Source organism: Calypte anna, chromosome 2, assembly GCF_003957555.1.
Source record: "Calypte anna isolate BGI_N300 chromosome 2, bCalAnn1_v1.p, whole genome shotgun sequence".
NCBI classification, from domain to species: Eukaryota; Metazoa; Chordata; class Aves; order Apodiformes; family Trochilidae; genus Calypte; species Calypte anna.
Genome location: NC_044245.1, coordinates 109,373,281 through 109,387,646, shown reverse-complemented (window position 1 = coordinate 109,387,646; position 14,366 = coordinate 109,373,281). Strand labels below are relative to the sequence as shown.

The 14,366-nt window shown below is 37.1% G+C and overlaps 1 protein-coding gene across 1 annotated transcript in view; it reads left to right on the top strand.

Moving 5' to 3' along the window:
• Nucleotides 1-148: 148 nt before the first annotated feature.
• The window catches only part of PRKDC (protein kinase, DNA-activated, catalytic subunit), an 84,281-nt gene continuing 70,063 nt past the window's right edge, over nt 149-14,366 (top strand). The window contains exons 1-16 of the mRNA XM_030446474.1: nt 149-331; nt 929-1,005; nt 1,115-1,207; nt 2,012-2,086; nt 3,006-3,114; nt 4,378-4,490; nt 5,199-5,298; nt 5,844-5,899; nt 5,991-6,021; nt 7,815-7,972; nt 8,206-8,352; nt 10,422-10,586; nt 11,475-11,643; nt 12,699-12,748; nt 13,356-13,493; nt 13,786-13,935. Of these exons, the coding sequence (XP_030302334.1) occupies nt 190-331; nt 929-1,005; nt 1,115-1,207; nt 2,012-2,086; nt 3,006-3,114; nt 4,378-4,490; nt 5,199-5,298; nt 5,844-5,899; nt 5,991-6,021; nt 7,815-7,972; nt 8,206-8,352; nt 10,422-10,586; nt 11,475-11,643; nt 12,699-12,748; nt 13,356-13,493; nt 13,786-13,935 (1,773 nt within the window). The 5' untranslated portion in view covers nt 149-189. The remainder of the gene's footprint in view (nt 332-928; nt 1,006-1,114; nt 1,208-2,011; nt 2,087-3,005; nt 3,115-4,377; nt 4,491-5,198; nt 5,299-5,843; nt 5,900-5,990; nt 6,022-7,814; nt 7,973-8,205; nt 8,353-10,421; nt 10,587-11,474; nt 11,644-12,698; nt 12,749-13,355; nt 13,494-13,785; nt 13,936-14,366) is intronic.

The window sequence follows — 14,366 nt, the reverse complement described above, 5'->3', positions numbered from 1 at the left end:
GTCTCGGTCTACCAGCGTTTTTCCTGCCTCCGAGTGCACCAGCCCTGACACCACGACGTGTCTGACCGTGTCGCTTCCCCGACCCCTGTGGCTGTTTTGGATCCGGCCGGGGGCGGGTCCTTCCCGCCGCTTCCGCACCGCTCCCCCCCGGTCTTTTCCCCGCTGCCGGCGCTGTGGGTTTGGGTCGGCATGGCTGGTGTCCAGCAGTGCCTGCTCCAGCTCCACGGCTGCCTGCAGCACGGCGATGCCGCCAGCGCAGCCCTGCAGGGCTACAGCCTGCTCCGCAGCCTGGGGGAGACCTGCCTCACCACCCCGACCGGCACCGCGCAGGGTGCGCCTCGGGCCCAACCCAACCCATCCCGGCCCGGCCGCGGGGAGGGGTGGTGGCGGTGGCGGGGACTTGGGGGGGCTGTGAGGCCTCAGGTGCTCTGGGCGAGTGTCTGTAAAACATCAGCTGCTTGGCGTGGGGAAGGATGGTTAATGGTGGGGGGCACAGGCAGCAGCAGGTGGCTGGTCCTGCGGGGCGGCTTTGCCCGCTCTCTGTTCTTAACACGATCCTTGGGGCTTTTGGGGGGGGGGATGGCCTAATAGAAAAGGTTGATTTTGGGGTAGGGAGGATCTGTTGCCTCAAATAACCATTTCGTTTGGTGGTAAAAACACTCCGCTGCCCGCCCCCTCTTCGCCAGGTTGGCGTTCCCTCCGTCCTGAGCAGCCCTGGTAGCCCCAGCCGGGGGGCAGAGGCACAGGGCTCGGGTCCCCAGGGAGGCCAGAAGCACCGGGATTTAACTTCTGTTTTTTTTCTATGGACAAGCATCAGTCCCATCCAGTGTTCTTCTGTTCGGGTGTTCCTCTGCACAAGGGGAAGGATGTGCTGGGCAGCATCCAGAAAGGAAACCACTCTCCTGATGGTTTATTTGCTTCCCCACAGCACTGCACCTGTCTCTGGTGTTTTCCCAAGAGCATGGCTTGCTTGTCTTTATCTACAGATCCCTCGGCATTGAGGAGGTAAGTTGGTAAACAGTAATTTTTAAAGAAATGTTGAGACAGTGCTATAGGAACAGCACGTTCCATTGCACACGTTAAAACTAAATTATTTCATTTTTTAACTTCTCAGTTCCGAGACTGCAGAGAAGAAGCACTGAAATTTCTTTGTGTCTTTATGGAAAAAGTTGGTGACAATGTTCATCCTTATGCCTGTAATATTAAGGTGGGTAAAGGACAGTTATTTTCTAAACTTCACCAAATGATTGAAACAATTCTTGTGGGTAACATAACAATCCTTTACCCAATCTTCCTTACCCAACTGCAGTGTTTTTGTTAGAACTGAAATAACTGATTAGTATAAGGTATAACTAATACAGCAGAGAAGAGCAAAATCTTCTTCAACTATAAAATTAAGTTTACATATCAATCTTAAAAAAACTAGTTATTCATGCAGAAAATACTAGGTATATGTTTTATTTAAACAGGGTAAATTCGTAGTTTTAAGTGTAGTATTTTAAATGCATCTATAGGTGATGGCTAATTTTAAATACTGATTTTTTAAAATTTCTCCTGAAAAGTTGTTTTTTTCTTTTCAGTATATACAGCCAGTGGTGGAAACTGTGTTTTTAAAAATGAGATTCCTTCAGTCTAGATTGCTGAATGAATCTGCTTTGTATAGAAATTGCACTTACCATGACACTTTCTAATTTCAAATTAGTAGCTACATATTGTGAAAAATAATAGCATAGAGGTGGAAAATTTACTATTTTTTCCTTTTATTCCAGAAATTGTGCTTCCTTTGCTTGAGCCAAGATTTCTTGTCAGAAAGTGCTACGGTGTTGCATTGTACAATGCTACATTGCTACAATGATGCCCCTTTCAGGACCAGATATTTTATTGTTTTAGTCTTTTTAAAAACCTTAAACTTGCTAGGAAGAGATACTTTAAATAGGGAGTAAAATGCACTGTTATCTTTTAATTTCCTTTTTTATTCACTAGTATAATTTCTGTTTTCTTTCCAATCTAGCAAACTTGTATTAGTGTTTATACAAAAGAGAGGGCAGCAAAATGTAGAACACCAGCTCTGGAACTTCTGATTAAGGTAAAGCACATTTTATACATCTTGTTTCTAGAAAACTTCTATTACAGGAATTGTGCTCTATTGTGACAAAAATCTGTACTATACTGTGGCAAAATAATATTGATAGTTTAGTGTCTAGATGTTAGTAAGAGATATGTGTTGACAACAGGTTGGCCTTGATATTCCTCTGAAAGGTTGCTTCAATGTGATCATGTCATTCCTTCATCTGCTAGAGCAAGATGCAATTGTTTTGGAGGCAGTTGCAGATGCTTTCCCCAGTTTATTATGGTTCTTTAAGAATAAATTTTGTATTTTTGTTGTGTTCTTACTTTAAAATATTAAGATTATATAATAACACATAAAATATAATACTTTAGATAAATTGTGTAAAAGGTGTGAAGGAGGAGAAGGGCTATTTTCCCCTAAGTTTCATTCCCCTATGACATTAATTTCATAATGTGCTTCTTTAGAATGCACATTAGATTTTGCAAATACTTTTGTACCTACTTGTTTATGAGAAATAAAATTCCCTTCTGGGTATATTTGAGTTAGGTTTTTTGTGAGTTAGGTTGGCTTTATAGCAATAGGAGAAATACACGATATGTGATAAAGGCTACTTCAGACTTGCTAGGCCTGTGGTCTTATGGGGTGTTCATGGATATATAAATTATCCTGTGTAGATGATCTATATAATATATATGTTAAAACCTAAAAATTTTTGTATGTGCATGTATATGAATGCAGATTTGTTGTTAATGTAGATATCATGCCAGAATTCTTTTCTGGACCAGTCACCTCAAATTTTGTCCATTAAATAGCATACTTAAGCTGAAGTTACACATAGGAATGGTGATTTTACTTGAACCAAGTAGGATGGTAGTAGCATAGTGATGTTAATGATTTTCCTAAATTTTCTTTCTTTTTTTTAAATCTGTCCTAGTTGCTTCAAAGTTTACGACGTTCCTGTCTGATGGAAGAAATGAAAGTTGGAGATATATTTAATAAATTTTATGGGGAACTTGCCACAAAAAGTAGAATTGCTGATACAGGTAGGCTTTATTTTTTCTGTTCTTTTTTTTTTTTTTTTTTTTTTTAAACACGCAGTTTTTGTTTGCTTATACCCATGGAAATGTCTAATTGTTATTCCCATGACAAGTGGGTTTAAAAATGGTAGCTGTTGTGGTTTAGAGCTAGTCAAGTTTGTTCAGGTCTTCTGATCCTGATCATGCAGTTAGCTTTTTCTTATCAGACCTATATATGTATGTATGGGCTTACACATGGGAGACGTAATATTATTGAACTTAGGGGCAGTTCATATGCAATTTGAGCATAGGTCTGGTCTAGGATTCATAGTATAATAGTGTATTTTCATATCTAATTAGTTGTTATTAGTTCCTAAATACCTAAAACATGAAAATGATTCCAGGTTTCTTGTTGTTAACCAGGTTAACTTGGTAGGCTCTTAACTCTTTTGGGTTTTTTTTCCAGGCTCAATGCTAACCTGGTATATTTGAACCTTTGAAGTTTCTTTTATGCCTATTTTATAACTATACATACATTTCCTGATAACTTGAACCTTAAGAGTAGTCCTGGTCCATCTGGTGGGTGCTTTTGTCAAAAGGAGGGGCTGCCTGTTCTTTCAAAGTTCATGTAAAAAGCTCAGTTGTTAGAGATCTGTAACTTTATTCCAACCCCAGCCACTTCTGTTCTCAGAGCTGCAGTTTTATTGTGATTGTTCCTGCATTTGTCTCCCCTAATGTCAGCTTATCAGTTCCTGCCTTGTCTAACTATGTTGTTTATGATGTTAAGCAAAATAATATGAGCTCTGGTTTGGTCATCCTGGTTAGTTACAGCTGCAGTCTTGGCTTGGAAGGTCTGGCCCTCAGGCACAGAACCCTTTAGCCTGAGCTGTAGCTTTGAAGGTTCTGCTAGCTGCTGGCCTTAGCCCTGATTGTACCTAGAAGTAATTCTAGTTCTTTTAAGAACATAACTTCAAGGCCAGCATCAAACTTGTGTTGGTGGTAAATGCTTCCTCAGTGGATATGGCCTTTATTAATCAGTTTTCCAAGTCATGTTTGTAGAGTGTGTTTTACTTATTAATGTGAGAGAAGGATACATCTCACATCATAATATGTAGATACACATATATGTATATGTACATCATGAAGAGACATCTTTGCCACATGATAATCATCAATTAAAATCCTCAAGAATGATTTTCTTATGATTGCAAGTTATATAGGAACTGCAATAGAAATGTCAATATAATTATTTCAGAAATTAAATTTTAACAATATTAAATTACTTTTTAGTACTGGAGAAGATTTATGAGCTTTTGGGAGTTTTGGGAGAGGTACAGCCTAGTGACATGATTAACAACTCTGAAAAACTGTTCCGAGCTTATTTGGGAGAGCTTAAAACACAGGTATGATTGGATTTTCTTTTTAGACTCTTATATCACTTTTTTTTTTTTCCTTTGGTGTGTGTAGCACTGTATGTTGGAATACTATGGTAACTAGTACTATTAGTGGGGTTCTAACTGGACAGTCTTAAATACTTCCCTAAGAACTGTTAAGGTTTGTGTTCTCTGGTTCTGAAAAGTGGTCAAAGTAAAAATTCAAGCCCATCAGTGACAACAAATGAGACAGTTTACTGTGAGAAAAGATAGAATGTGGTGATCCTTGCAGTAGCTCCCCAGCAAAGGTAATGTTGCCATAAACTGGTATTTTCTGATTTGGGCTCTTAAGAGCTGCCAAATCTTTACACTTCAGGTAATTATCACAGGTCTGCTGAACTTTGCTATTCCTGTATTCTGCAGTTTTAAGACATAGGTATGTGCTGTGTGGTGGCTTTTGATGCAACATATTTTGTGCTTTTCAAAGAATTTCTTATGCTTCTGTAGTTAAAATCCCTCCTGAATGATATGAAACTTCTGATTAGAAGATGTTTCTGTTGACTTCATGGAGGTGGGTCCTGACATAACTGGATGAAGTTGGGATGTGATATTCTATCTACACTTCTAGGAACTGGGATGCCTTGGTGTAAATTTATTTTAGCCTGAAGATAAATCCTTTTTCAATTAATATTTTGGTTTGGGTTTTTTTGTTTGTTTGTTTTTTGTGGTTTTTTTTAGATGACATCAGCTACAAGGGCACCCAAGCTAGCTGTTGTAGCAGGATGTCTGAGGGGACTGGCTGCACTCATGTGCAACTTTACCAAATCTGTGGATGAGGGTATGTTCTTTTTCTTTGTGAAAGATAGTTATGCGATTTGATATATTTTAATTATTAAATAATTTAATGGCAACCAGTGCCATTTCTCTCTGTGAATTTAGAATGAAAACTTTCCCACTGGTGGATGGTTTATGCAAAAGCCAGAACTTCCCAGTGACATGGTCCTTGTAGTTGGGTTTTGAGTAGAGTGGCTTCCATCAGTGTGTTTCAATACATAAATGTTTGAAGTGCTGTTTTCTAACCAGAGACTGGGCAGCTGAGAACCACATAGAAGCTGGAATGTGATTTATACAGAGATGTTTTTCACTAAGAAAAGGCATGTCTGTTAAAATATGGGTATTTAGAAAAAACAACAAATACAGATGTACAGTTTTTTTCCAAATTTAGAAGTATTTCAGGAAAAAACATCTCTGCCTCTTCAAATGAGATATGTAAGGCTTTCAAATATTGCTTCTTTGTACTAATCTTTGGATACAAATATTTCTGTCTTCACTCTACTTCTTGTGTGTCAATAGTGAAATATTCATTGTTGAATTGTTTCACAGATCCTCAGACTGCAAAGGAGATTTTTGATTTTGCAATGAAGGCAATCAACCCACAGGTAAATCTGACACAATTTAATTGTTCCACAGGAATGAATTAGCCCTGATGAAGAGTAAATCACATCTGACAAGCTTTTTCTGATATTACAGGTTGATCAGAAGCGATATGCAATACATCTAGGTAAGACTGTAAATTATTTCAGTTTGTGTTGAGGTGGATACCATACATACAATGGTGTCTTTTGTCTGGAGTTGTTTATTTTTTACTGTCTGTCTTTGGGTTGCTCTAGTTTTCAGTTGTCTGAGCTGGCTGGAGAGCAAAACTGGTGAACTTTAAGTTTGAATATAAAGAGATAAGTGTGTATTTCTTTAAACTAGGCAAGGACTAATCAACTTACAAACAGCAACATAGTGCTTGATGCTGTTTTCCCTTCTGGAGTAGTACAAGGCTCTGTGTGAGAAGGGAATCATGGCAGGAGTAGGTATAAGAAGAATGTAGCAAATTAGGGCAAAAGACAAGATAGACTGAGAGAAAGGGAAAAAATAGGAAGAGGGAATAGGAAACTGGAATAAATTATGTTCATGAAGAAAAGGAGAAGCTGGCAAGTGAAATGTGAGTGGTTTAGATAGATACTGCAAAAATGCCAGGTTTGGGTAGTAGGCCCATGGCAGCTGTGAAGAGCAAAGGTCTCTCTGAAGATAGTTTTCAAACAATTAATTCACTAAGGATCTTGAAATTTCTTCTATGTTTTTATTTGATTTTGTGAAATTACATATATTCTGAATTCTTTATTTGACTGCATCAGTGTCACGGTTTAACACTTGCCCGTCAATTAAACCGAATAACAGACACTCTCTATTAATCTCTCTCTTCTCCTTGATAAAGAAAGGAGAGAGAATAAGGGAGAGAGACTTATAGGTTGGAAACTAAACTACACAACTTTAATGAAACAGTAATGATAAATAGGAAAAATTACTAAATATAGACAAATATACAGGAAAATGGATACCACATTCCTTCCCCCTCTCCCCCAATAACTCTCACGTCACCACCGAGGCTGCAGGGCAGCCCTGGGAAAGTCCAGGCTGGACTCAGCAGCAGTCGGGAACCGGAGGCAGGAACACACAGATATGGGCTGGCACGGATCAGGAGCACAGGCAGATGAACGGACGGGATCCTTCCAGGATGCCGGGTGAAGGAAGGGAAGCAGGAAATCAGGAAAAGATCTGGCTCGGCCCTCGTGATCCCTCAAATTTATACTGAGTGTGACGTATATGGGATGGAATACTCTCTTTGGTCAATTCTGGCATCTATCTTGTCTGTTCCTCCCCAAAGGAGGGCTCAGGTGGGATCTCTTTATCCTCCTGGACGGTAAAATGTTTTCCTCAGAGTTGAGCAGTGTCCTTGGCTCTGCATACCAGTCTCTAGCAGTAACTATAAACATCGAGTGTTATCAATCCTAGAAGCAGACGCTGTCTGAGAAACTTGCTGTTAATTTCAGCAAGTGCAACTACTTAAAGAGACTTAGCTGAAAGCAAAAAAGTATAAGACAGAAAATCACCTTTATCCTGGCCCAAACCAGGACAATCAGAATTTGGTGGAGTAAAGGACTTGGGTATATGTCCTGACCACAGAAACCAAATCCTTGTGAGTTGTGTGGTCAGGTACTGTTTGTAACCAGTAAAGTACTTTTTTTTTGTCACTGTTAGTGTAAATTACATCAGAATACAGCTATGCTTTTCATCATGGTGTATATTAGAAAGCAGATTCTTTTCGGTTGTCTTTATGCATATGCTCATAATGTTTGTATACTGCTACTGTAATGGCTACAAGAGTACATTCTATACAGTCTCCAATCATTGTAGATATATCTACGTATAGTCTTAACGTTGTAGTCTTTGTAAAGTCTGGTCTGTTTTTGGAAAGTGGAATTTAAGTTTGGGTTTTAATGAGAATTGTTTTTTAAATTGCAGCTGGTTTACAGTTATTCAGCTGGCATGCTGCTCAGTTTGGTGCCTTGCTCCTGGACAACTATGTCTCTCTCTTTGAAGCAATGTGTAAATGGTGTGGCCACACACATCATGAGCTGAAGAAAGCCAGTCATTCTGCACTAGATTCATTCCTCAAGCAGGTATTGTAACTTCATTGGGGTCTCTGAGACTAAATCAAAAGTTGAATTTCTTGAAATAATGGGGATATTTTAGTGCTTGGATATTCACTGAATCTGTTTAATTAATAATTATTTTGTTAGAATGCTTCGTGTTACAAGCCAGGTATCTTTAAAGACTTTCTGCAATTTTTGTTGTTGTTGTTGGCTTTTTTCTTGTTTCTGGAAATCCTGATATTTTTGTATCTGTTTCACAGATTTCTGTAATGGTAGCGAAGGATGTGGAGCTCCACAAGAGCACGTTGCAGTTCTTCATGGAGCAGTTCTATGGAATAATCAGAAGGATGGATTCGAGCAACAAAGAATTGTCTGTTGCCATTCGTGGATATGGGCTTTTTGCAGCAGTATGTGCAGAAAACTTTTTCTGATAAAGCAGTGTACTGAGTGGATTTAAAGCTTGGATTCATCTGCTATTAATTTTACAATTTTTCAGGGCTTGTGTGAATGCTTTTGTTTTGGGACTAAGTGTTGAACTTAGCTATGCAGTAAAATACACTGTGATTTCAAGTCATTAAAAAACATACAGAATTTAGTGGGAGCACTTGCAGAGTTTAGAGTTGTGATTACTTCTGCTAGTGCACTGTCTCTGAAGTGGAAAAACCCAGGGCTTCATATACAATTGCCAGAACATAAAGATCTGCTTAACTGCTTAGGTAAAGAAAATATATCTGTTTGCATTTAGATGGCAGAGTCCAGGCCAACTCTGGTCTAAAACCTCTTCAGATAAGTTTCCTACAGTAGAGCAGGAATCTCAGTTGGAACAGTCAAAACTGTTCAGAACTGCTGACTGCAGGACATGAGGAACTGATCTGTGAAACAACTGCAAATTAAAAAAGGAAATGACAAACAAAAACCCCAAACCATGCTTATATGTGTATGTGAAGGGCAGGTATGTTTGTCAGGAAGCACCATAAAGATCCAGCTTTTTGTCAGCAATCCATTAAAATGGGAATATAACAGTAAAGTGAAGGTACTACAAAGGATGATGTTTATATATCTGGAGCTTATGTGCTTGATGGTGATACCCCAACTTTTGTATAACAAAATAATAGACATTTCCTATTTTTTTCCAAAGCAAAGATTAGGCTAAATAATCTCAAAGATAATTTAGGTTAGGAAATGTGGTAGAATAGCTAGTTACTAGGTAGAGTCTTTCTGTTTTGCTACCTTTTGAGCAGAGTGTTTTGTAGAATTTTCAGTGTTTTCTTGAAACCTGCTCTTCCACTTCTATGATACGAACTAGAAAGGAATTGAGTTAAAGGTATTGTTTCCACTAAAAAATGAAGTATTTCAGATTACTGAATTGAAAGTAATTGGTAAAAATATGTGGAACACAAGAATTTATTTAAAACTACATAGTGTTAATACAGACATAGTGTTAATGAAGGGTAAAATACTGCAAATTTTAACAGGAAAACGAGATCTTAAAGCTCTAGTACCTAAAATTGTTGACATGTTAAGACACAGTAATAGTTGTTATCCTATTTAGTCTAAATCTTGGCCAAGCATCAGTTACTAGGTTGTGAGGTAGCATGAGTTTTGCTGCTACTAGTTACTTGATCAATACAGGTTCTGTTACCATCTAATGACTAAAATAAATTTCAAGTAACATGTGCAGTTCTACAAATGATAAATGTCTGGCCTTAATTTTGACAGCATGTTTTTTAGGCAGACTAGATTCTTCTTTAGGCAAACTCTTCTACTCTGCCATTACCTAAATCAGTCCATTTTTTTTCTGTGGTCATTTCCCTACTACAATTCTTGCCCATGACCTAGTTCCTTTTCCACAAAATTGTTTTTTTACTTATGCTGAATATTGTGATTTGCGAGTCATTCTGCAGAAAGCTATGAGCACTATTACATACCCTCAAGTACTGTTTGGGATGCTTTACTCTTGTTCATTAGTTTAGGAATAGTCTTTATTCTCTGTTTGTACAGATCCCAGCACAATAAAAGTTCAGAATTTGGGCTTCTGGGTGAAATATGAAATAGTAGTGGCTTGTGAGTGATAATCAATTAAGCGACATTAAGATGAGCCACTTACTATTTTAATGCAGCTAGGTCAAAATACAAGTGATTATCAGCACCCATAATACCAAATTAAAGATATTTGCAACCAAACTCCATGTTTTTCAGGCTGGATTTGAAATCACGTCACTGAAAGTTCAAGTTTTCTCACAGTGCATTTCACTGCATCATTGAACAGCAACTTTAGTTCATTGCAGAAAATGTCTCTCATGCATGGAGCAAGTAGGATACTTAGAGTTAATTTATTCACATGTATTCATCTCCTGAAAAAAATTAAAGATTGTTCTCACTATGACTCAGTGAAGATTTGGCTGCTCTTTATGCTACAGAATGTGTTTGCTTGCCCATACAAATTTACTAAATAGTTTTATTTTCTCTCCATAAGCCCTGTAAAGCTATATGTTCTAAGGAAGTTGACAACATGTATGTTGAGCTTCTTCAGCGTTGTAAGCAAATGTACCTCACAGAAGCAGAAACAGTGGATGACCATCTGTATCAGCTCCCAAGTTTCCTCCAGTCCATTGCAAGTGTGATATTCCATATAGATACAGTAAGTGGAGTATTTGAAGTAACAGTCAATTTTTTTTTTATGTCTCTGGGGATGTATAAGAAGGTAGGAGCTGTGAGCTTATCTGTGATAAAAAGTTTTTCTTTATCTGAAATATGATTACTTCTAGCTTCTAGTGTGTAGGAAACAGTAGCATGAGTGTACTTTACTAGATTTTATTTGAATTAAGAAAATACACAGAATATACTAAATAAAATGCTACAGTGCATTGTAACAAAAACCATTCTAGCCAAATTCTAGTAGGCTTATTTTTCTTTTAGGAAAAACTGTTTATTTGGACCTAGCCTTGCCCTTCGTTTTATGTGGTTTATACCACTCTTGATGCTTTTTCTTTTGGTACAATCTCTGATGCTACTGTTTTTCCTCTGATGCTATGCTTTCTGTATTGTTAAAAGGGCTTTCTGGAGCCTAGCAGTAGCTGTGAAGTAAGGTTGGGGAAGAGAAGAGACTTTCACTTACACTGAGTTTTCAGATTTTTAAGAATGAATGGATTATATTGCTGCGTTTTTATTGTTTAATGAAATTGATACTTCTCTAATAAGGTTAAGATTGGTTCCACTGAAGCCATAATCTATCCAGGAGCTACTTTCCATAATATGTTACAGAAAGCTCTTACTCTGCTTGCTTTGTTTTTTATTTTGTTTTGGGTTTTTTGTTGTTGTTTTGTGGCTTTTTATTTATTTGGTTTTTAAATCTAAGATCTATTATTAGTGCTAAGTCTTTTATTCTCAGTGTGGCTTCTGATTTAAAGTCTTGTAACAAAGTATCTTGCTGAAATAATTTAGCATAATTCTTCATATTTGTACTGAGTTACAATAATTGTGTTTCCATTATGGTGGTGGTTTTTTTTGTTTGTTTAATTTCTTACAGATTCCTGAAGTATACACTCCAGTTCTTGAACATCTAGTTGTGCTGCAGATCAATAGCTTTCCACAGTACAGTGAAAAAATGCAGTCAGTTTGTTGCAGATCTATAATAAAGGTATTTCTAGCTCTCTCAGGAAAAGGTCCAGTTCTTTGGAGTTTTATTAGCACTGTAGGTGAGTCTCTAATATTAACTTTGTGGGAGTAGTGCATTTTTGGTTTGGTTTTGGTTTTGTTTGTATCCTTTTCCCCTAAATGGGGTAACTTCTGAGAGAGAGAGTGAAGTAGCCATTGTGTTAAAAAATTTAGCTTTCTTCCATCCTCTAGTAATGGAGGTTTGGGATTCTCTTTGTGTTATTGTTCAGTATCTATTGTTAAAATATTTAGGGAATAGAGTTAACAACTGTTTTGAGTGAGTGGCTATCAATAAGGGCAGGAAAACATAGTTTTATGATAATATGTTTAAACATAAGATTTATATTACTGCTCTGATGGATTGTGGGGAGAAAGGGATTTTCCAGACAAATGTAGAAAAAGTCTGTTCAATATGCCTTCAGTCACCCTTACAAAATACCACATAAGGTTGAGTGTCATCTTATTAGAATTGCAGTCTTCTTATGCTCAGGAAATCACATTTTGTAATAATGGAAATTCCAAATATGCTATTAGACAGATACGGTCCTGTTAATGCAGCCTCCAGCATGCTGACATCTCATTATAATGAATTTTAGAATTTTTTAAAAAATTCTTCTAACATTTGTAATTTCTTTCAATTTAAGAAGCAACTACACAGTGGCTTTTCTCTATTGCTGTGGTATTTTCATTATTTTCCACATTCTTGTTTTGGAATGTGGTGTGTACCCAAAGAACCATGCTGGAATGAGGTCTATGTGAGAGTCATTGGGAGTTTTTTGCCTTTCTCACTGTGGGCATTATGGGCAATGCCTTGATCATCACTGCATTCAGATTCAGAGAACAGTGAAAACAGTATTGGGAAAAAATAATAAGAAGCAGTCTGAAATTGATTTGCCATGAAACATCCTAGAGTTATGGCTCTGGTTTTGGCTATATTTGTCATTAAAGAACAATCTGTGTTCTTTAGATTTTCTCTCATCCTGAACAGAATGTAGAAAATAGGAGACTGTTTGAATTCATTACTAACATAATGAGTGATATGGATGCTGTACCTTTTTAAGTCTGTTTGAGTAATTTTTTTGTTTGTTTGTTTCAGTGCATCAGGGATTAATCAGAATCTTCTCCAAGCCAATCACATTTTCAAAGGTGAAATGAATGTTTAAACCTATTTTTTCATCTAGAGTCTTAGCATATACTTTCCACTTCTTGAAGATCAAGCCCAGCAAAGAGGGGAAGGCCCAAACAAGTAAAACAAGTACTGTCCATTTTCAACTGTGGTCCAGTTTTTATTAGTCTTTGATTCCTACATGTGCTCAGTATAATGAGGATGTTGCTTTTGTACTGAATTATAAACAATGACAGGAAATAGACTTTTGTTCTCTGCGGTTCCCATTTGCTCAGGTTGTCTGTAGTAAAGTAGGTTGTGTTTAAGTTCATCCAGTTTTCTTCCAGGTTAACAGATTTTGGGTTGTTTGAAAATTTAACTGAATGTATGAAAAAAAGGAGGTTTTCAAAGCTTTTTAATCCTGTGAATCAGGATAACTCCAGAGTTTCTTAAATAACTGACCAATAGAAGGAGAAGAGCTTTAAGGATTTTTAGAGGGAGCTGGTTGTTTTGTGCACTTTTCAGATTGGCTAGGTGAGAAAGCTAGATATTTCAAGTTTCTATGTGGACAAATATTTTTATATTGTCTTGTGGCTTGAGTCAGGTAGTTACATATGCAGTGTTTCTGAAAAATAGTGTCCTTCTCAGGATTTTTTTGGAAAAGAAGCTTCTGAATCAGAAGACTTCCGTGAAACTGGAGAGGTTGGAAGAGGGAGATGGAAAGTACCAACATATAAGGACTATCTGTATCTCTTTAGAAGTCTACTCAGCTGTGACACAATGCAGGTAAAAGCATAGTTAACATGAAAATAAAAAAATGAAAAGTAATCCTGAATCTTATTACTGATTTTCTAAACCTAGACTTTTTCCTAGACTCTATTATGCTATAGAGGAAATATTTTCTGGATTTAGTTAGATTTTGTGGCTCATAGATTAATTAAACAGGTATGAATTTAGGCTTCTGCAGCTGAAAAATTCTAAAGACAAATTCCCTGAATTATTCAAATCTTGTTTTGTAAATTCAAGAAATAATTCTCATTTTGTGTTTTGAAATGTGAACTTTTTTCCTTCTGCAAAGGAATGTGTTTTCGAAGATGAAAACTTCCTTACTGCAAACTCATCACTGCAGTCCCTGAATCGTTTGCTGTATGATGAACTTATAAAATCTATTTTGAAGATTATTGAGAAGTTGGACCTGACTGTTCAGAAACTGGATGTTAATGAAGAGGTGAGGCCTGGTGATGTGTCCATTAATTTTTGCTTTTGTAGGGGAACCATATCACATTCTTGTTTTCTCTGCCATTTTGCCTATGTGCCTTCTCATAGTATCCTTGAACTAATGTTCATACTAGTCAAAACATTTTAATTTGCATTTCTGGATATTGCATTGCACTGTTAGGATATGGGAACACCAGACCCAGAAGACATTCATGGAACCTGTGATGCCTACTCTGTCATCTATTAATTTTCATTTTAATTCTTGCTTTTTCCTTATGAGCAGTCTTATTATTTCTTTTCACATATTATTTCTTTTGATTTTAAATCAATAATTATTTATTTGCCTATGTTAGACTCAGTAATAACATGAGGAACAAGAGGACAACACAGTCTGTTTATCTGGAAAAAAGGTGTAAATGCTTTCTATGTTGTCACAGATCA